Source organism: Pinus tabuliformis, chromosome 9 (genome assembly GCF_031772625.1).
Source record: "Pinus tabuliformis cultivar Carrire ecotype Pingquan chromosome 9, CPIR1, whole genome shotgun sequence".
Lineage (NCBI taxonomy): Eukaryota > Viridiplantae > Streptophyta > Pinopsida > Pinales > Pinaceae > Pinus > Pinus tabuliformis.
Genome location: NC_142307.1, coordinates 1,587,912,437 through 1,587,934,186, shown reverse-complemented (window position 1 = coordinate 1,587,934,186; position 21,750 = coordinate 1,587,912,437). Strand labels below are relative to the sequence as shown.

The following is a 21,750-nucleotide window of genomic DNA, read 5'->3' as shown; positions in this document are numbered from 1 at the left end:
AAAAACCCCGACTATCTATATTGCATTAACCAGAAGATTTGAGAAGAAAATACAATGCTTGTTCGTCTTGAACAATTCTTGCACTAGTACAATCTAACTCTCTGCCTCACAAGCTAGCTCAAGCCAACACTTAGCCAATTCTGCTGCCTGCCAAGCCCCTACTTCCTTGCGCAATTCCTAGAGGAATCAACCCATATTTAATTGGGAAATCCACTCTCCATAATTGCGCAATCCAAACATAGGTCCTCAACTGATTGCATGCACCATCTGTACAACTCAGAAAATTATACAACTGATAGTACACTGTCCCTGAACTCTAATCTCAACTGGGTCTTCATCTGAACTGACATGCATGAATTATTTGTGAGTGAATCTTCAGTTAATTGGTGTGGTACTGGTGATGCACTAGTGCACTACTCCACTACTAGACCTCTACTAGTTCCTCCAATAGTTAGAACTAGTTTAAACGACTATAACTCGGTTAAAGTGAGTTATCTAATTACATCTCCAAAGAACTCAACTTGGGCCCCTAAAATTTAGGGATCACTCTACATGACTTTAGATAGACTTCCAACTCGAATTTCCTAAGTCAATTAAGTCAATTTAACTTAATTAACTATTACAAGTTGCTATGAGAATAGAATTTCGATTTAATTCACAATTTAATTCAAGGACAAATTAAATTGGAATTTCTTGTTGCTATTTTTAACACATCCAAACCCCGAGGGGCTAGAACCATCATCCATATCCAAGATAAACATATATACCAACCCATCATAATGAGATAACATGCTCCACAACGATCAAAATTGCAAACAAGGGGTGATCAACAAGGAAAGCATAAGTAAGAAGACCACCAAGAAGCAAGCACAATCTTCTAACCAAGGAGAAGTGAGATTCCCCCAAACCGAAGAGCTCCATGAAATGATCCAATGTCATGAAGAGAATGGGTTGCATGAAGATAGATCTCCCCAAGTCAGTCCAATGCTCCACAAAAATAGTAGCAAATATTTGTCATTGTAATAAAAATCACAATGTGGAACCTCGTAAATCTGAGGTGTAACAAGCATCACTTAGTGCAATGAGTGCTAAGTGGATTATTTGAGCTCACAAGATATTGGTTATTGTCACTAATGTTCATGGGAGAGGAAACATGCACGAATGACTTATTCTATGCATTGAAGCCCAAACAATCATATTTCATATGTTACATTGTGAAAGACCTTCACATGCTTAACATATGGTCAATAATCAATGAATGAATTGAATTGATTTTCAATGAGCAGTGAAGCTCAATAAATAGTACAATTGTATTTATAGAAACAACAAGTTTCTACTAAGAAAGTAGAAACAACAAATTTCTAACAAGAAATTGCTAATTACAATCATAGATGAGCAGTAAACACTAAAATAACATTATTCTAATACCCTCCCTTAATGCTCAATCTATTTACAACACCTATAGACCCTCTGAATTTTACAAACTTATCAAGACCAAGAGGCTTGGTGAAGATGTCTGCTGGCTGCTCCGTTGTGGGAACATATAGCAACTAAATGGATTCGTCTTCAACAAGTTGGTGAATGTAGTGACAATGAGTTTCCACATGCTTTGTTCGTTCATGGAAGACTGGATTCTTGGCGAGTTTGAGCACTCCTTGATTATCACAGAACTAGGGAGTAGAACCTGCCTGGGAAACATGCATGTCTGCAAGCATACGTCGGAGCCAAACTGCCTCGCAAGATGTCTTAACTGCTCCCCGATATTCCGCTTCTGTCGAGGAGAGAGCCACTGCCTGCTGCTTCTTATTAGCCCATGTGACAACGCCGGATCCTAGACTAAACACATACCTAGCTGTAGATTTACGGTCATCAACCGAACCAGCCCAGTCTAAATCTGTGTAACCACTGAGTGTAGGATCTGAACTCGGAGTGTACAGAAGTCCATAATCAAGAGTGCCACTCACATAACGCAGCACACGCTTCGCTGCTATCCAATGATCAGCCTTAGGAGCTGACATGAAGCGTGAAATGTAGCTCACTGTAAAATTGATATCAGGTCTAGTGGCAGTAAGGTAGATGAGGCTGCCCACTAATTACCTGAATAAAGTTTCATCCACAAGTGGTGAGGATAACTGAGCTGAAAGTTTGAGCCCTGGTTCCATAGGAGTCGTGGCAGGTTTGCAATCCTGCATTCTGAACCTGTCCACAAGATTTCTGGCATACTTGGACTGAGAGAGAAAGATGTTGTGCTCAGTTTGCCAGACTTCAACCCCCAAACAGTAATGAAGAAATCCCAAATCTGTCATATCAAAAGTGCTGCACAAATCCTGTTTGATCCCATGGATCAAATGTGCTGAACTGCCAGTAATGATAAGATCATCCACATAGACAACCACAAACAAAATATCATCACCAGTATGTTTGATATACAAGTTTGCTTCAAATGGACTCCGCTGAAAACCATGATCTGTTAGGTGCTTGTCAATTTTCATGTACCAAGCCCAAGGGGCTTGTTTTAGACCATAGAGTGCTTTGACTAATCTACAAACTTTCTGTTCTTGACCGGCAACCTTGAATCCTGGAGGTTGTGTCATGTAGACTTCTTCTTGTAAGTCACCATTCAGAAAAGCACTCTTTACATCCATCTGATGGACTTTCCAACTGAAGTGAGCTGCTAAGGCAAGGACAAGCCGTATGGTATTCATCTTGGCCGTAGGAGCAAAGGTCTCCTCATAGTCTATGCCTTCCTTCTGTGAGAATCCTAAAGCAACAAGGCGAGCCTTATACTTGTCGAGGGTCCCGTCAACTTTGTATTTTACTTTATACACTCATTTGCAGCTATTGGGCTTCTTCCCTGTATGAAGATTAGAAAGGGCCCACGTGTGATTCTTCTGAAGACTCTGGAATTCTGCTTCCATACGCTGTTCCCACTCAGGTATACCCTTAGGCTCTGAATAGGCTTGAGGCTCAAAAACACTGTGTAAGTTAGCCATAAGAGCAAAATTTACTGTAGGTTGGTGTTTGCTCTTATGTCGGGAAGTTCTACCTTCAAGGAGCTCATTATCCTAGAGATCACCAATAGTTTTAGCCCACCATTTAGGCCAGAGAGTAGAAGAACCAATATCAGGAGTGGATGAAGGAGGCTCAGGAACAACAGGAGCAGCAAGAAGAGGATTATTTTTCGGAGGAAGCTCAGGTAGTGCATCATCAAATACTGATGCTGCATTATCCCTCCCATTAGGTGGACCTAACGGAAGAACACTGTGAGGCTGATCCTCAGAACACTGCTCAGAAGTAGGAGACTAAAAGAATCCTCTGTCTTCATCAAACACTACATCCCGACTGAAGCTAAGACAACCAGTGTTTATATCTATCAGCCTATAGGCCTTGTGGTGGTCACTGTACCCTGTCATCATGAGTTTCTGGCTTTTGGAATCCAATTTAGAGCGCTTGGCAACTGGAATCCAAACATATGCAACCGAGCCAAACACTTTGAGGTGACTGATCTGAGGCTTACGACTAGACCAAACCTCTTATGGAGTCTTCCCCTTAACAACCTGAGTAGGTGATCGGTTAAGAAGATAGACAACAATAAACACTACTTCAACCCAAAATTTGTTCGGAACACTCCTGTGTTGTAACATGGAACGAGCCATTTCAACAACCGTACGATTGCGACGTTCGACAACATTGTTTTACTGAGGAGTGTAGGGTGTAGTTAATTGCGCGTTTGATGCCATGGGTATCACAGAAGTTGGAGAAAGCAGAAGAACAAAATCCCCCCCCCCCGTTGTCTGTCCTAAGAGTTATGATATTACAGCGAGACTCTTTTTCAACTAAGGACTTAAACTTCTGAAAGATACTAAATACATCATATTTATTTTTTTAGAAAGTACACCCACATCTTTCTACTAAAATCATCTACAATAAGCAAAAAATATTTGCAACCAGTAATAGAAGATGTATTCATATGACCACAAATATTAGTATGAATTAACTGGAGTACCTTAGATGCGTGCCAAGATTCTCCATCCTTGAATAAAGACCGATGCCAGCTTGACAGGCGCCACACACTCCCAACTGCTGAGTCTAAATATCAGGTAACCCTGACACAAGTCCTTCCCGAGATAGTTGAGAGAGATACTGAATGTTTAGATGCCCATATCTTTGATGCCACATAGCGCTGATGGGAGAAACACGTGCTGCTAGAGCCACTTCTGGAGAATCACCAGTGTCAAGAAGCCTGTATAGGCCATGGTCTTCTAGGCCAACAGCAACCGTAAGACGAGTTTCCCTGTCAATAATGGAGCATTTGTGTGCACTGAACACTACATCGAGCTGGGGAGAGTTCCTCATAATCTGGCTGACAGACAACAGATTAATTTCCATACTAGGAACATAGTACACATTCAGGAAGATGAGTGCGTGCCCACCAGACTGGATCTGAATTGTACCTCTGCCAACCACTGTGTACTCCTCACCTCCACTGAATACCACGGAATCACTGAAAGATGAGAAGTCAATAAACCAGTCACGCCTGTGAGAGAAATGACGTGATGCACTAGAGTCAATGTACCAGGCAGAAGACGGGACATGATCTAAGGACTTCTTAGCCATAAAGGCATAAAAGGTAGATTTTGTCTGCTCAGAATGTTCTGCAACATTTGCTATCTGATGAGACCCTCCCTGTTTCTTCTGTTCAGAAGCAATCCTCTGTCGGCAATCTTTCTTCATGTGGACGAACTTGTGACAGTGATTACATTGCACATTTTTCTTCCTAGCATGATCAGAAGGTTGAGAAGAACCTTTCTGTTGAAAGGACGGAGAGGATTGATATTTGGCAGCAAAAGCATTTTCTGAGGAGGCTAATGAAACACCACTACCAAACTGATGTTTCCAACGATCCTGCTACATGAGTTTGGTGTATAACTCCGGAAACTTCAGATCAACATTAGTGGAGGTAATGTTGAGTGTTTCTATGAAGTGCTCATAAGGTTTCGGTAGACTTTTCAGAGTGATGACTACCATATCTTCTTCCTCCATTGTCCGACTAATGGCTTCGAGCTGATCTCGAATGTCTTTAATCTTGTTAAGATGTTCCTGTAAAGACATATGTTCGTCCATTATGATGGAGAACAACTGATTCTTTAGAAAGAAAGCTCTGCTCTTGTTGGATGTCTCGTGCAGTTCCTTCAAATGTTGCCAGATTTCGGCAACTGTCTTGCCGGAAGGAATTTGTGGTAACTGATCATCAGTCACAGAGAGTTTGAGAAGCATAACAGCCTCTCAATTTCGATCATCAAATTTATCTTGATCGACATCAGCGGTACTTGGACGGACTTCTTTGCCCAAAACGAGCTGGTCAAGACGCCTATATTGAAAAATGGTCAACATTCTCTGTTTCCAGATGTTATAATTGGTGCCATTAAAGCGTTGACTGCCTTCTAACATCAAATTGGTTAGCGAGGCCATTTGCACGTTTCCCAAGACACAAAAAATAATATAGGAGGGCACGGATTTCAATTCAGATGTTCGCTGATCTGACAGGTTCAATGTCCAGGAAATACCGAATTGACCGCCGGAAAAAAACTGAGATCAACTTCACTGCCTTCATATACAATTGAAAAAAAAATGACAAAAGAGGCCTTCAACAATTCGTTATAGCCTTTGGTAATGAAGACATCCCCTAGAATTAAATACATTGGCACAGAACTTTCACAACGGTCATTATACTACCAACCAACTGAGACGCTGGGGACCTGTTTGCGTACCAAGCCGTGCCGCTGCTACACGCTGTCCAACACCCCGTGCCACTGGTACATGCTGTCCAACACAGTTTTAGAGAGCTCCAGCGACTCACACACAGTTGGAACCGCAATTGTTGATACTGTGTAACCCATTGCTCAGCTGAAAGCGCTCAAAGCACTTGCACTTGCCGTGGAAATTCCACAGTGAAGAAGACGAGAGCAGGAAGTCGTGGACAGGAGGTTCAGTTGGGACTCGGCCGTAAAAAAAAAACCCGCGTGTTAAAAAAAAACGAAACCCACAGATTAAAAAAAATTACCTTTGTTTTCTTGCAATTTGCTTAAGGTTCGACAAAAGCATGGTTAGAATCTGAGTCGTGTTAAAAAAACAATTATCTCCAAGGTACTGCGCGTGAATCCGCACACCCCCGTCGAGCCCTTCACGCTTCCACACACCTGGTTGGGCCCGTTATCGACGGCGAACGACAAGCTCTGCAAATCCCTTTGTCGGACTTCTTCGATATTGACAGTGCAAACAAAGTACCTTTCAGAGTTCTCTTGAACTGCTCGACATCGAAGATATCAGCGAATTCACTGTCGTCCTCCCAAACAGCATTGATTTTGCAGAATGGGAATAACCAGAGCCACCTCCAGAATTCTGGAAATGACAACCGCGTCGGCGAACAGAGATGGAAATCGCGGAAAAAAAATTCCGTTGTGCCACAGATCGACCTGGCTTGGGTTCGACGCCAAGAAAGATTGCGCGCCAAAGTATATTCCAGCAATCAAGAAACCCTCGGAGTAGTCAGAACCCACAAGCGCGACGTTCAAAGAAGAATAAAACGTGATGCCCAAAAAAAATCTCCAAGAGAGCAATTTTGAAATGAAACACATAATTTTTCAATCAATGAAAAATTATCTCGAAAAATACCCGAGCTCTGATACCATAATCAATGAATGAATTGAATTGATTTTCAATGAGCAGTGAAGCTCAATAAATAGTACAACTGTATTTACAGAAACAACAAGTTTCTACTAAGAAAGTAGAAACGAAGAAGTTTCTAACAAGAAACTACTAATTACAATCATAGATGAGCAGTAAACACTAAAGTAGCATTATTCTAATAGTCAAGGGAGCTCTAAATGAATAGTTCTTAAGAAACAATAAATGCTAAGATTTTACAGATGGGGCAATAGGCTAAGTGACATCAACTATGAGGAAAAGATCTATATTTACATGCATGTGAGTTAGAGGAGTATCGGGATGGGTGACATTTCTGGAAAATCTTGGTTACTAGATGCAAGTCTTGAAGATGATGGTTGATGCTATGCGAATCATTTCTCTTGTCCTAGTTCTTCATCTCTATGAACATGTAGTATTGCAATGAGGACCAGGTAGACTATTCAAACTCATGAGCAGTAGGACTTTGTGATTAATGCTCATGGGAGATGGGTTATGCATATCCAGCTTACTCTACATAGTTCATCACCAGAAAATGATATTTTATATGTTGGATTGCGAAAGCCATCCACATGCTTAAAATACATATTTAGGTGAGTGATCATTTTTGATTGAATCACCTATGAATTATTTATAATGCAATAGGAGAAATACAAAGGATAAAGTGAAAAGGTGTATAATACGTAGTGAAACGAAGCCTACTAGGATCTTAGGAACTAAGTCTCATCATAGGCACTAATATCATTTTATGAATAGAAATTAGATATCATGAGATTGAGTTATATCCATTTATTGAAGAGACTGGTGATGAAAGTGCTATTTCCATATCTGTTTGAGAAAGATATGTGGCATTCACAAAATGAAATTTTCTAAACATGTGAAAACACATGAATACAGGCCTAGTTTTTCTTAGAACTTGTCTTCTAAGTCCTCTATTATATGCACCTACGCTATTACTATTAGAAGCTTGTAGATTGTTGGAGATATTCATCTTTAGTTTTTAGATGTTTTGTGCACTCTGAATAATAATCGTTTCCAAAACATTTTGAAAGCTTAATGATGGAAATTATAATCCATGGGTATTTGTGTTTTGGAATCAACCATTTTTAGTATTGTATCAAGCTTGGTGAATATCATGTTAGCTTCCAAACTGTGACACGGCGATTGGTTTTTCAACTTCAATTTGAGCTTGCAACTTGTCTTTATGCATATGTGATTTTTTGTTCAAAGTTCATGTTTATTTGCTTGATTTTAGCTTGTAAACATCAAATTAGGCTCAATCCTGAAGTGTCTTTCAAATTGAAGCCTCATATTTAGAACCGTGTTGGTTTCAAGTTAGGTTTTATCTTTTTAGCAGACAATTTTAGTCCATTGCATATACAATTATAGAACATACAGTGATATCAGAAATATCATGTGGAAAATTTAATATTTGATACTAAATATAGTTACAACATACACACTTTCTATGAGAAGGTATATTGCTACAAGTAGTTGTTACCTCTGATATGTTCTTATAAGAGATTTTATTGTAAAAAGAAATTGTCTTAATATGGGAAAAGACAAAACTGAAATCATTTCAGAGTCTCTAAAGTTTTACATTTGATATATGATGTACAAGTAATCTTATACAGATGCTTCTTGTGTAGGCAATCAATGCTTTGGAATTGTGCATGGAGGCACTTGAGGAGATTCAAAAGCGGTTTTACAATGATTTTCCTGCACATCCCAAGGAACAACTCTATCAATTTGCCACACCCTCAACAATGAAACCAACACAGTGGAGTTGTATGTCTTATAAAAATACTCTTCCAAAGTAATATAAATGCCACATGGATAGCTTCCTAAATGTTTCATGATCTGCATTTATTTCTGTGTTGCCAAATAATGTGATCCTTTTGCACTTGTTTGTATAATTAGACTTGCGACTTGTTACACTAATACTTCCAGATTGTTAAGGGTTTCAAATTGTATTTTAAACCAGAGCTTCTTGATGCACAATACTTTACCTTTTTCCACTCTATACATTTAGAATCAAATAGAATAATGGACGCAAATTGGATACATTACACAAAATCAAACTTTATACAAGAAATACCATACACGATTTTTTTTATTAGAGCATACTGTAGCTTTGACAAGTACTCCCCCCTCCCCCCCTTGTAGCTACTTTTCCTTAATGTATATGTATATTTTGTTGTTAAATTGAATCTCAACAGTTATGGAAAGTAGCTTTATTTTCTGTAGTTGTCACAGATTCCATAATCTGTAGTTGGGTCATGCAACATTTCAGTATTCCATGGTTGAGACTTATTGGCTTTGTATTGTTGTGGAACTTCAGTTTTTGGAAGAGTGCATTACAAGTCCCATACACTTGCAACGTTAGGTTGCAAATCTTATGATTCGTGCAATATGAATCTTCATTTTCACAACTTTGGGCCTTCTCTTTTGCAATATGAGTTGCAGTGTTAGTAAAATTTTGTAATTTTATCTGCTAGCTGAATTTGCCCTTCATCTTAATCTTGCAAGGTGCTCTCAACCAAATTTTCAATACTTGGAATCAGATCAGACTCAATGAGCTGTATAAATGAGAGCCAGCTCAGACTCCATCAGAAAACTCAGAGTTGGCTTTAAATAAAAAATCCATAAACTATTTAAATCTTAGTTACACAAAAATAAATTTATCTACAAGAATCAAAATAGGGACAATTAAGGACCAAATATACAACTTTGATGCTTTATATGGCATGTAAGGTTGTAAATAGGAAATTTTTTGAAGATGCATAAAATAAATGTTCCGAGAAACAATAATTAGAGTTTCTAAGAGATTGAGATGTAATGACATAAATATTGAGGCTTTAAATCTTCAAGAGTCTAATGAATGTCTTATATAACTAGTAAATACTCAGTGGCGGAGTTCATTATTGGTTGATTCCTTAGTAACATCCTCTGGATCTGTCAGTTTACCTGTGTTATAGCGCAGACAATGCTCCAGCCACAATGTTCTTTCTTTCAGCAGAACAGGCCATATCACAGTCTGTACAGCAGAGCTTCAGATGCAGCAGTGTGCCTCTCTCTGGCAGTCTGTTGAATGTTCAGCAGAGTGAGGGTGCCCTAGCTCTTATAGAGGGGAGAGAGAATGAAGGGCACATGCATGCCATGCACCATATCCAGTTTATTTCTTATTTTAATTAAACTGACGGACAGTTCTATTTCTGAGTTTGCTTTATTGAATTTTGCATGCACAGTTAGAGGGCACGGATCCCTGGAATCTCTTGCATGAGGATTTTCAGCTGAAGCTAAGGGAACAGATCTATAGGAGGGCACTTCTTATTTTACCATAGTTATCCATGTGGAATGGGTGCTCTAGGTGTTTTCCTGGATTTTCTCTTTGTTGCCAGACACTCTTTCCCACAGGCCTGTGACAGACATTAGCTTATCCACTTACTAACCCCTAATGATCTAGACACATGCACTTGCAAAATGGAAATAGACGAGACTAGGGACACACCTTACCCCTGAAGGCTGGTCCTAACTTATCTTGACTGATGTTGCTCTCTGAGAGTCCTGTCCTTAGTTCCCAGCACCTAAGCATCCAAACTCTACTTTCCTATACAAATGTTAGTACTGCTACTGCAAAATTTAGCAGGCCTAGTGCAAAGCCCCACTAGGCAACCTAGTCCTTATGGCAACAAAAAAGATTAGCCACAATTGTCACCTTAGTGGCCTCTCTCCAACTATTCAGTGGTGGATGTAGTAACAAACAATACCTATTTTTATGTGCGTGGACAATATATTTGTAATTGTATAAATGTGTTGATATATAAATAATTGATAGAATGAATAATAATGATTGAATATTACAATGCGGGCCCCCATTATAAATACGTAGGCGGGGGGTGCCTTTTCAATAATGGATATGTCTTTCTTATAAGTCACATCTTTGCATTAACTACTAACTTATCATTATTATTATATTATTATTATGTTCATAACATTGTCATCCCCTTAAAAATTTGCTTTGTCCTCAAAGCAAGGGTAATCAGGATATTGTCGGCCAAAATTTTCTGTCTCCAATGATGAATCTTCTTCCTGAATTAATAATAATTGATGTACCAATTCACTGTTAATCTCTTTTCCTTGAATGTTTTGGTTTAGAGTAAATAACCTGGAAAATATACTTCGACAACCATTATAAGAGAATCTTCCTTCCTTTATCTTGTTAAAACCCATTTTTGGATTGACTTTTTTCTTTGTAGAACCACTTTTAATTCAGTTTATAAATGGCACATAAAATTTAATTTATAAGCCCATGGGGGGAAGCTCAATTGGCGATCGTTGTGTTATGAAGTATTATGTAAACCATGAGATTCAAGTTTCAATTCCCCTATGGATCAAGCCCACATTTTTTTTAATAAAAAATAACTTTATGTATTAATTCTGTTTTCCCCTTAAAGTAATAATTGTGTGTGTGTATATATATATATATATAATTTGTGAAAAGGTAAAGAGGTGCGACCTTTTAATGTATCCGTCGATACCATTCTCCTCAAACTTTGCCGTTCCTCAAATTTTGCTATAATGGAAAAAATTGGAAGCTGTTTGCTACTCATCTCTATCAAGCACTGTGGGAGAGTAGCATGAATCCATGTGTGCCAGAATACATCCCATTCCCACTTTTGTTCAATTCTCATGTTGTTCTCAACATCTAATTTCATTTTGAAAATGCTTACTTCATGAACCCTTGATTCATCAAAAGTACTAATATGATAAAAATAGGATTAGACTCGGTGGTTCATTGTTTGGTATGCCTATCTTCCTCTCCCCTTGAAACTGCATGAGAAAAATTGCAGGTGATTCCAAGGAAGTGTAATATTTGCTATGGTCACACTTTTGGTAAAACCTTTTGGGAACATGACTTGTAGAAGTGGTTGGTTGATTAATCTCAAGAAATACTGGGGACTCCTGCTTTGAATGATGGGAATAGCCAATTAATTTATGGATTAAATCAGTGGTGGCACCCAATTAAGTTTGCCATTGGAATTGGGATTGCCATTAAGTTATGTTGTTTCTTCCGTGGAGCATGTTGGGGGATGTGATCTAGGATTTGTTGCCTCAAAATCTAGCAAGCCTTGTCAGAGGCTTCACAAGGCAAGGTCCAAACCCTTATGCAACAATGAGGTGGCTTCTGCTATCACCTTAGCACTTCACCTCCCGCGCTTTAGTGGAATTTGACCACATGGGAGGCTTCCTAGTATAGTTCACCCAGGAATATTCTATGTTGATAGGATCAAGGTGATGTTTAAGAGGCTTGATCAAGGTACTTCTCACTTGGAACCAGACATTCTTTGTACAAGGGAACAATATACCTATAAAGAAGACTATGGCATAGGGTTTGGAGCCTAGGGTTTCAAGATGTAACTCAACAATGGTACACCTAGGCATACAAGTACCAAGAAAAGGTTTGCTTTGAAAAATATGATCAAACACTGGAGTGGCAAACCTTCAAATAGCCCTAAATTAAAGCCTTGTATAGAATTAGGGTTTTGTAAGGCCCTAAACTACCGAGGATTAATGACATCAGCCCTAATGAGGTACTTTTCACCATGAAATATGCTATATTTTGAGTTTATGAGGTCAAGCAAGGTGGGAGAATGCCAAATCAACTCCAACATTGCAATAATTTAAGCCCTAGTTGAATTCATCCCTTTGCCCTAGCCCTAGTGGCTTGCCTTGAAGGCTCGAAAATAGGAAAGGAGAGGTGAAAGATAAAGTTTTAGAGGTTTTGATCTCTATGGAAAAAGTCCTGATAAAATCGCGATAACATCGAGAACTCGCGATTTTCGGCCGAGTTTTTGATGATTTTTTCAAAAATGAAAAACTATGGATTTAATTGTAAAACTTGAGTGAGGTGTCGGGCCACGTATAAGTTAGGAAAAGGCTGATTTTTCCACTCATTTTGCACTTTAACCTTTGTGATTCGTGCCTGTGGAGAGAGGATGTGTTTGTCATTGCCCAAGAGGAGGAGATTTACCTGATTGTGGGTGAGACATCTTCAGAAAACCCTTGACGTGGAAGCCATCTCATTGGACCATATTGACACCACTATTGCATGGAGGGTTGAGACTGAGAGGCCTATCGTGGACTCAGTCCCTTATTGGTTATAGGTGGATTTGGAGGCATTGGAGCCAGAGGAGGTAGCAGTTGCAGGGGGGAGGAGGAGGAGGCGAAATCATCTAGGATGGGCAGCAATAGAGGATAGAGGTCACCTGTTATTTTTGCTTCTAGAGGACGACATAGTCCATTTGTAGCCCCAGGGGCAAGGCCTTCTTCCTCTAAAGGAAAAGGCAAAGCCATTCCCTATTCCCGTAAAAGGGGAAGAGGAACTTAGTGACTGATTAGTTTATGACATGTAGATGACTCATGACGATGAATCATGATATTTTTTGTTGATATTTTGACTCTTGAGACTAAGTCAAGACTCAAGATTAAGGACTTGATTCACTATTGATATGTTATGTAGCATTAAACTTCTTATATATCTTATATATTAGCTTTCTTTTCATATTTATGTGGCAATGCATTTATCTGATGTTGTGGAAACTTTAGATGTTAAAAACATTTTGAAAAAATGAATATTTTTGTACTTTTTTTTTGTCGAGTTTTTGCCATTTTTTCAAAAACCTTTCGACTTTAATGACTTTTTCAATTTCAAGTCTCTTGCCAATTTATTCTCGAGGTCGACTTTTACCACTTTCGGTTTGATCATCAAGAGGGTTGCCAGTGTCTCTTCCCTACTTGGGTGATGGAGTCTTATGAACTTTAACCATGGAAATCTCAAATCTTTGAAGGGAGTAAGGGGGAAAATCGTAATTTTCACTTTCTAACCCTAGCTATCATTTTATGAAGGGAGAAACTCACTCGAAAAAGGCTCTCTAGGAGGATATCTAGGGAGTTCAAGGATACAAGATTAAGCATGCAATAATTACCAAGAATTTCATGTAAACATATGCATTTAATCAAGGAAAATAGAAATCTTAGCAATATTCTATTACATGCAAAACCATAAAAGGTATTCAACAAAAATACTCACAATATATCCAAGAACATGCCTTCTTTCAATGAAGTGATGTCCCCACAACAAACACTAGTCTTCAATAGCAAAAGTCCACATAAGATCACATCTCTGCAAGTAGTGAAGTACAAAAAAGCAAGTCGAGTCTCTTCTAGAAAGAATGAATTCTACAAAGGACCATGAACAAATGATATAGGTGATCCTCTACTTATAAAGAGGTCTAACACCTCTAATTAATGACTAAAATCCCCTACACAAGTTTGATTTTTTAGTAGACAAAGTAGAATTCGGCTACATGCCAACCCATTAGCTTAACAACAAAATGTGCCAATAGAAGCCCACACATGTGAGTTGTAAGCCTCAAAAAGGGATGATTTCATGCTTGTTGCCTCAAAATCTAGCAGGCCTTGTGAGAGGCCTCACAAGACAAGGACTAGACCTAGAGACAACACTATCAGGTGGGGCCCAATGTCACCACAACCACCACCTCCTACTCTTTAGTGGATTTTCACCACAAGGGACACCACCTCTTGCTCTTTAATGGATTTTCACCACAATGGAGGCTTCCCTATGTAGGCCACCTAATGGATATTCTATGTCTAATGCTTGGGGGTGACATGGATAGGCTAAGGAAAGACACTTAGCTTAAGCACAAGGCTCAAACCAACAAGGACAAGGTAAAGCGTGCCTTCCAAAGAGCTATCTAGGGCACAAGTGACCTAGGGTTTAGTGAATAAGCAAGGATAAAGGCACTACCAAGGTACACAAGGCCAAGAAAAGGCTTGGAAAGGTGAATATGATCAATATTTTGGAACAGGAAGCCTTCAAAAAAGCCCCAAGTTGAAGCGTAGGGCTAGATTAGGGTTTACCCTAGGGCTTGTGACGTAAACCCTAAAATGGAAGAAGTCACCATGGAAAGGGGGTGATTTTTAGGCAATGAGTTACAAACCACATGTGGAACCCTTCCAAAAGAAAAATACACTTGCTCTAGTTGAATTCAGCCTTAACCATAACCTAGTAGCGTGCCTTAAAGGGTCTAAAATTTAAGGAAAGGGAGAAAATTTTGGTTTGATGGAATTTCTATGGTGTGATCACCTATGTGGAAAGGCTAGTGCTTGATCTTTGGTGATGGAGTCTAGAGGGAGATGTACTTATGGAAAAATCAACCCTAAAATGGAGTAAGGGACATTGAAAAACCCTAGTTTTCAAAACCATAGCTATCATTTTATGAGGGGATAAAATCATTGAGAGCTTAACATGAAGGATCACTCAAGGGATTGTCATACATTTTTAAGGCTAATACATACAATACTTTTCCAAGATTTCTTAGCAAAATATTCAATACAAACTAGCACATAGAAACCTTAACAATAACCATTCCATGCAATAGCCATAAATATATCCAACAATATAGAATACTTACAAGAAAATGCATGAAAATACTTACATATGAGATGAAATGTATAGGGCACATGAGCTAATATATCACTATATGATGAATTTTTGAAGAGCACAAGTATATGATGGAGATGTAGCAAAGAAGAAAACCCAGATTTGAGAAGGTGGAACAAGAACCTTGTTAATAAATTATAAAACATCATCACATCCAAATCAGTGTGTTTTTGAAGGTAGTTACCCTGAAAGGGAAATACTCTCCAAGAGACGTTATTGGCCCACATATGATAAGGGTGCACTCCCCAAGAGGGTTATTGAGTTATGTTGCGGGAAACCTGCCCCCCTACCTATTAGCCATGCTTCTATATTGAAACTCTGAAACATGATTGAAATGGGTTTCATTTTATCTTTCGTTTTCATCCTTTTACTAAAATTTTTAACATTACCATTAAATGCTTCAAGATGTTTGAGAGTGGTTCCAACCTCATCGAAATTTATACGGAGAAAGTAGAATTTCATATTCCATTCAAAATTCAGTAGGCTTAACAGTATTTAGGATTTCAGGATTGGTAGGATTGTAGCATTTTCATTAGATTCTATCATGTATGAGGGTATGGAATTGATAGTTAATCAAGAGCACCAAGCCCTTTATGTACCTCGATGTTAGTGATATTTCTTGTTGGACTCCTCTGTTCTGTCCCTAGCAAAAATGTACCCTTTTCTCAAACCAAAATCATTGATTGAGCATGCTAAGCTTTTCATACCATCTATTAAAGCTTGGATTAGTTAGTTTCATCGAAAGTGGGTGGTGTTGACTGATGTCGCTAAAGGATTGCGGTAGAGGCAAACGATGATAGTAATGATGAAGATCCCAATATAAGTGATGGTGGAAGATTTTTCCCTGTTTCCAAATTTTTTGGGGTCACTTTTCCAGTGCATTTTCCATCTCAGAAGCGCGTACTTGTTTCCTCATATCATGCAACTTAGTTATTGAGCCTACATATCAAAGTTGATTAGGTCAACCTTAACCATAACCTAGTAATACTATAAATGATCACGTTAATGCCAACCACCAGTTGCATTAATGACACTGTAAGAGTTAGTTGTGGCCAAATGTGAGATTTACACCATTCTCAAGAAGTTTTCCATCAATATATGCATGCTGCAGTAGCTTGGTAAGCACTTTATCTGGGTATTTATGTTGTATTTTTGGATGAGAGTGCCATATTTAAGTTATTTTATTTTAAATGACATAGTTCTGAATTAAAACTAACTATCAACACGGCTTCTTCTCCCTTTCAGTATCATCAGTTAATAACAATGAAAGCTTCCTCATAAATAATTTATATGTTTTTATTATATGTGATTTATCTGCACATGAGATTTTAATTATTTTCCTCTCGTGTTATGCTTGTTAACTATTTTTTATTCTACAATTGTGTTATGCATATTATTTTGCAGACCCTGGAGGTGGTCTCAATCAGATTCCAGGAGAATGCACCATATCAGGAGATGTCAGGTGGAGTGATTTGCATCCCCTTAAGCGCTAACATTTTTCTCATACAGAAATATTATGGAATTATTTTCCTCGTTTGTAATGAAAGCTGCATTCATACGGAGTTATTAGTTTCTGGCCTTGAATAAAATCTCTTAACTGCAAATAAATTTAATTTTGTTTTTTGAAAAAAAGCTATTTCTGTTAACAGAATTATTAAGGTTGCAGACAATTATTACTTGTCAATTGATTGCTTTCTTGTATCTTGGTGGTTGAGTAATTGTTAAGTGGCCGTTATAGTGCACATTGCTCTCTCCCTTATATAGGTATTGTGGTTTCTTCACATGTTTGTCGTGGAACTAAATGTTTCAAAATATTTTAAATGGCATCTTTCCTCACACCTTTTACACTAATGTTAAGAAATTGGATATATCCATCGATTCATATGTATTATTATATATAACCCTTTTCATACTTTAGTGGAATGTGACAACCATGTTGTGCATTCTTTGTGCAGAGGACAACTCACATTGGTTGAGAGAGCCATATCATCATGTCTTCACACAGCATAAATAGTCCCATCTTTTTTGTATGTTGCAATGAATACAAGGAAGATTTCATCCCAAAAGCATATTCTGGAGCATGAAAATCGATTCGTTATTGTCACTAATATCTTTCCAAACAGCTATTTTTTCTATTAGCTGTATACTTTTTTCTTCTTCCTTTTCTTTCTTGAATTCTTCATTCCACCATTTGTACTTTATTGCCTTGCTGTATCTCGTATTTGGTATTCCATGTTTCTTAATTTTTATCTGCAATTGTACATTTGCATTTCTGCAAATATTGCGATCTGGTTTTCCACCAACCTAGCAGTTGTTTTTTTAATTAAAAGAATTCACATTCCTTCTTCCTTTAAGTCTTCACAACTATCTCTGCTAGGCATTTTATTGCCCCATGTAATTCCACATATTGTAGCTAATAATCTTATTAAAAGAATGTTTAGAAGACTTCAAATTTCCTCAAAATTGAATTAAACACGTCACTCTCCTCTCCCTGAGTTTCTGTGATCTCATAAGTCCTATACTTATCTATGAATGATGCCATGTCATTTTCTCAAGTTCTTACCTAGTCCAGTCTCCTCACTCTCTTCCCTAGTGCTTATTTTGCTATTCCTAGTCATCGTTCTCAAGTTTATGCTTTTTAGTGAATTCTTACATCTCTCTGGTATTCATAACTAATGTCTTGTCATTTGTCCTCCATTTAACCTGTACAAATCATTTTGCAAAATATTTTGTTACACTATGTTACTTCTAAAATCTGCACTTTGAAAGATAAGTCCAATCATCTAATACAAACTCTAGGGAAACTTGAAGACATCACCTATTGTCACCTTTCTAATCCTCATTGCCTTAGGTTGCCTCTCCTTTGGCACAAGGGGGAATTCCCTTATATCAAATCACTATTCTGTTTATTGATGCAGATCTAAGAAACATGACAATTTGGATTGTTTGAAGTTTTTTTGATATAATTGTTGAAAATAGCAACAAGAAACGATAAAATAGAATCCATAAATTCCAGTTTAATTTGTCCTTGAATTAAACTGAGAATCAAAATTGAATTCTATTTTCATAGCAACTTGTAATAGTTAACTAGAGTGAGTTGACATAGTTAACTTAGGAATTTCTAGTTGGAAGTCTTTTTGAAGTCATGTATATGTTCTCCCTATATTATAGGGGTCTAGGATGAGTTAAGTATGAGTTGTAATTAGTTAACTTAGTTTACTGAGTTAAGTCTAGTTAAATTAGTTCCAAACTGTTTGAGGAACTAATAGTGAGTTAACAGTTAGTTGATGCATTAGTGCACTCAACTAGTGCTACTCCAGTTAACTGAAGATTCCCTCATCAGAAATTCATGCATGTCGATTATGAGAAAGACCCAGTTGAGACTAGAGTGCAAGGACATTGTACTATTTGTTGTATAATTTTCTGAGTTGTATAGATGGTGCATGCAATCAGGAATTGAACCTAGAAGGGATTGCGCAGTTATGGATGAGGAATTTCCTTTTAAATACAGGCTAATTCTCTCAGGAATTGTGCAAAGAATTAGAGGCTTGGAAATTTGGCTAAGTATTGGCCAAAGGAACTCATCAGGTGGAGGATAGGAAATACTTGTGCAGGTTAAACTTCAGGTTGAGCAGAGCATATTGTATTCATCCAAATTCTTTGACCAAGGGCACAAGGAAATAGGGAGTTTGGAGAGCAGAGAAGAGGCCTGGATTGGATTTGGCTTGAGCTTGCTTGTGAGCTGGGAGATTGATTTTACTGAGTGCCGGGATTGTTCTTGTGAGAACAAGCATTGTAATCTCATCTTGGATATCTGATTAATGCAATACAGATAGTGGGGTTTTGAGCTGTGGCTTTCCCTGGATATTTATTGTGTTATGTGCCATTGATGTTCTTCCTCTTGTCGATTATTGTTTTGTTCGATCTTTACGGGCTTTCGCTGTAAAGAGTAGAAGTAGATTGTTGTCTTTTGTTTTAGTAGATTGCATGAGCTTGTGAATCTACAGGATTTTCTACATGGTATCGGAGCTAGATTTGTAGAAATTTCTACATGGTATTGGAGCTAGATTTGTAGAAATTTCTACATGGTATCAGAGATGAGAACAATATACTAGAGAAGATTTTGAAGTTTTGAGTTTTGGGCCGCGAGTTTGCAGAGTAGATCTGAAAAAATTTGTGCAAAATTTTGAGAAACAAATAGTAGATTTGTATTCTTTGCGGAAAAATACCCAAATTCAAAAAAAAAATTCAGCTGAATCGGAGTTCGGATGAGGGATATATCGCTGATTTAAAATCAGTTCTTTTTCTAGAAAATTCTGTGACGGCGGGATAGAGGAAGATATGGTGAGCCTTGCTCTTCTTGGACTACCAAAGAGTTGGCATAGTTATCAGGACTTTGTCAATGGTCGGGAGAAGCTGCCAAATTGGGAATGACTGTGGTCAGATTTGATGCAGGAGGAGATCAGGAGGAACACCAGAGATGGGACCTCTTCCAAGGAAGTGGAAGAGGATTTTGCCTTAGCGAGTAAGGCAAATAAGGCCAAGGGAAAGATGTCCCAAGGCGAGGAGGGCGGAAAGAAGATGGACTTGATGAAAATCAAGTGTTTTCACTATCATGAGCATAGGCACTATGCCAAGAACTGCCCACAGAAGAAAGAAAGCAAGAAGGAGCCGACAGTAGCGGTAACAGGTGAAGCTCTAGCTTCACAATTCAAACTTGATTTCACTCTCATTGCATGCATGGCCAACACTTCCATGGGAGGCGTGTGGTATCTTGACAACGGTGCCTCATTCCATATGACGGGGAATAGAGATCTCTTTAGTGATTTTGAGGAGAAAGACCTCAAGCAGAGCATAGAGTTTGGAGATGACGAGAGGTATAGAGCTACCGGGATCGGTACGGTTACCTTTCAGAGGGAGTCTGGCTCCCCTCTTAGGATCACAAATGTGATGTATGTTCCAGGACTAAAGAAGAATCTTGTTTCAGTCGCGGTATTGGAAGACCGTGGCTATGATGTGGTTTTTAGTAAGGGAAAGGTTTTCCTTAGACACATCACCACGGGACAGGTGAAATAGATTGGTGCACGGGTCAAGAACCTGTATGCTCTTGAGGTTCAAGATGCATGCAAAGCCTTGAGGAGCAAGGCAAAGGTTAGAGACTTGGTGGTTGAGAGGGAGAGTAAATTACCTCTCAACATGCAACCCTAGAAGAAGCCTTTGAAGCAACTTCAGGAAGTTGTGGAGCAGCCACAACTAGAGAAGTTGAGAGGAGACCGAGTGGAGAGATCCACTCAAGCAGAGAAGAAGCAGTCTTAGACAATTGTGGAGCAGCCAAAATTGGAGAAGCTGAGAGGAGACCGAGTGGAGGCATCCAGTCATGCAAAGACCTCCAGTAGGGGGAAATTTCAAGCCAAGTGGGTAGAGGGATCACATGTAGCCATACCTCCAGGTGTGAGGTGGGGCGATTTGAAGTGATAGTCCCAAGAGGGATGAAATTGGGCAGGGTCCATTGAGTGGTTTTATCTCATGGATTGTACTTTGCTGCGGGAGCCCAAAGTACATAGTAGCAGGAGGAATCAGTGGGATTGATGCAATTAGAGATCAAAGTGACAGAGGCTAGAGCAGTTAGATACTGAAGAAGCGCAGAGAGGGTCGAAAACAATGCAGAAAGGCAGAGTCAACAGAAGCGCAAAGTTTTTAGTCAACAAAGGCAATAACAATCAAAGAATTTGATGACAGAGGCATCATTCTGATTCAGGTTGGATGTTTTTTATTTCTAGAGTTGTTGGAGCAACAATGCTAGAGAGAAGTGTTGCATGCAGAACATTCCAAAGGTTCAAGATCAGGATTGAGTTGAGTTCCTTTCTTGTTGAGAGGGAGTGCTGAAAATAGCAATAAGAAATGACAAAAATAGAATCTAAAAATTCCAGTTTAATTTGTCCTTGAATTAAACTGAGAATTAAAATCGAATTCTATTCTCATAACAACTTGTAATAGTTAACTAGAGTGAGTTGACTTAGTTAACTTAGGAATTTCGAGTTGGAAGTCTTTTTGAAGTCATGTATATGTTCTCCCTATATTATAGGGGTCTAAGATGAGTTAAGTATGAGTTGTAATTAGTTAACTCAGTTTACTGAGTTAAGTCCAGTTAAATTAGTTCCAAACTGTTTGAGGAACTAATAGTGAGTTAACAGTTAGTTGATGCATTAGTGCACTCAACTAGTGCTACTCCAGTTAACTGAAGATTCCCTCATCAGAAACTCATGCATGTCGATTCTGAGAAAGACCCAGTTGAGACTAGAGTGCAGGGACAATGTACTATTTGTTGTATAATTTTCTGAGTTGTACAAATGGTGCATGCAATCAAGAACTAAACCTAGAAGGGATTGCACAGTTATGGATAAGGAATTTCCCTTTAAATACAAGCTAATTCTTTCAAGAATTGTGCAAAGAATTAGAAGCTTGGAGGCTTGGAAATTTGGCTAAGTATTGGCCAAAGGAAATCATCAGGTGGAGGA

At 38.5% G+C, this 21,750-nt stretch overlaps 1 protein-coding gene across 1 annotated transcript in view; it reads left to right on the top strand.

Annotated features, from left to right (window-relative positions):
• The window catches only part of LOC149154777 (Peptidase M20/M25/M40 family protein), a 163,913-nt gene that overhangs the window by 66,591 nt on the left and 75,572 nt on the right, over positions 1–21,750 (top strand). Inside the window, exons 4-5 of the mRNA XM_089441039.1 lie at positions 8,355–8,493; positions 16,637–16,694. Coding sequence (XP_089297165.1) covers positions 8,355–8,493; positions 16,637–16,694 — 197 coding nt within the window. The remainder of the gene's footprint in view (positions 1–8,354; positions 8,494–16,636; positions 16,695–21,750) is intronic.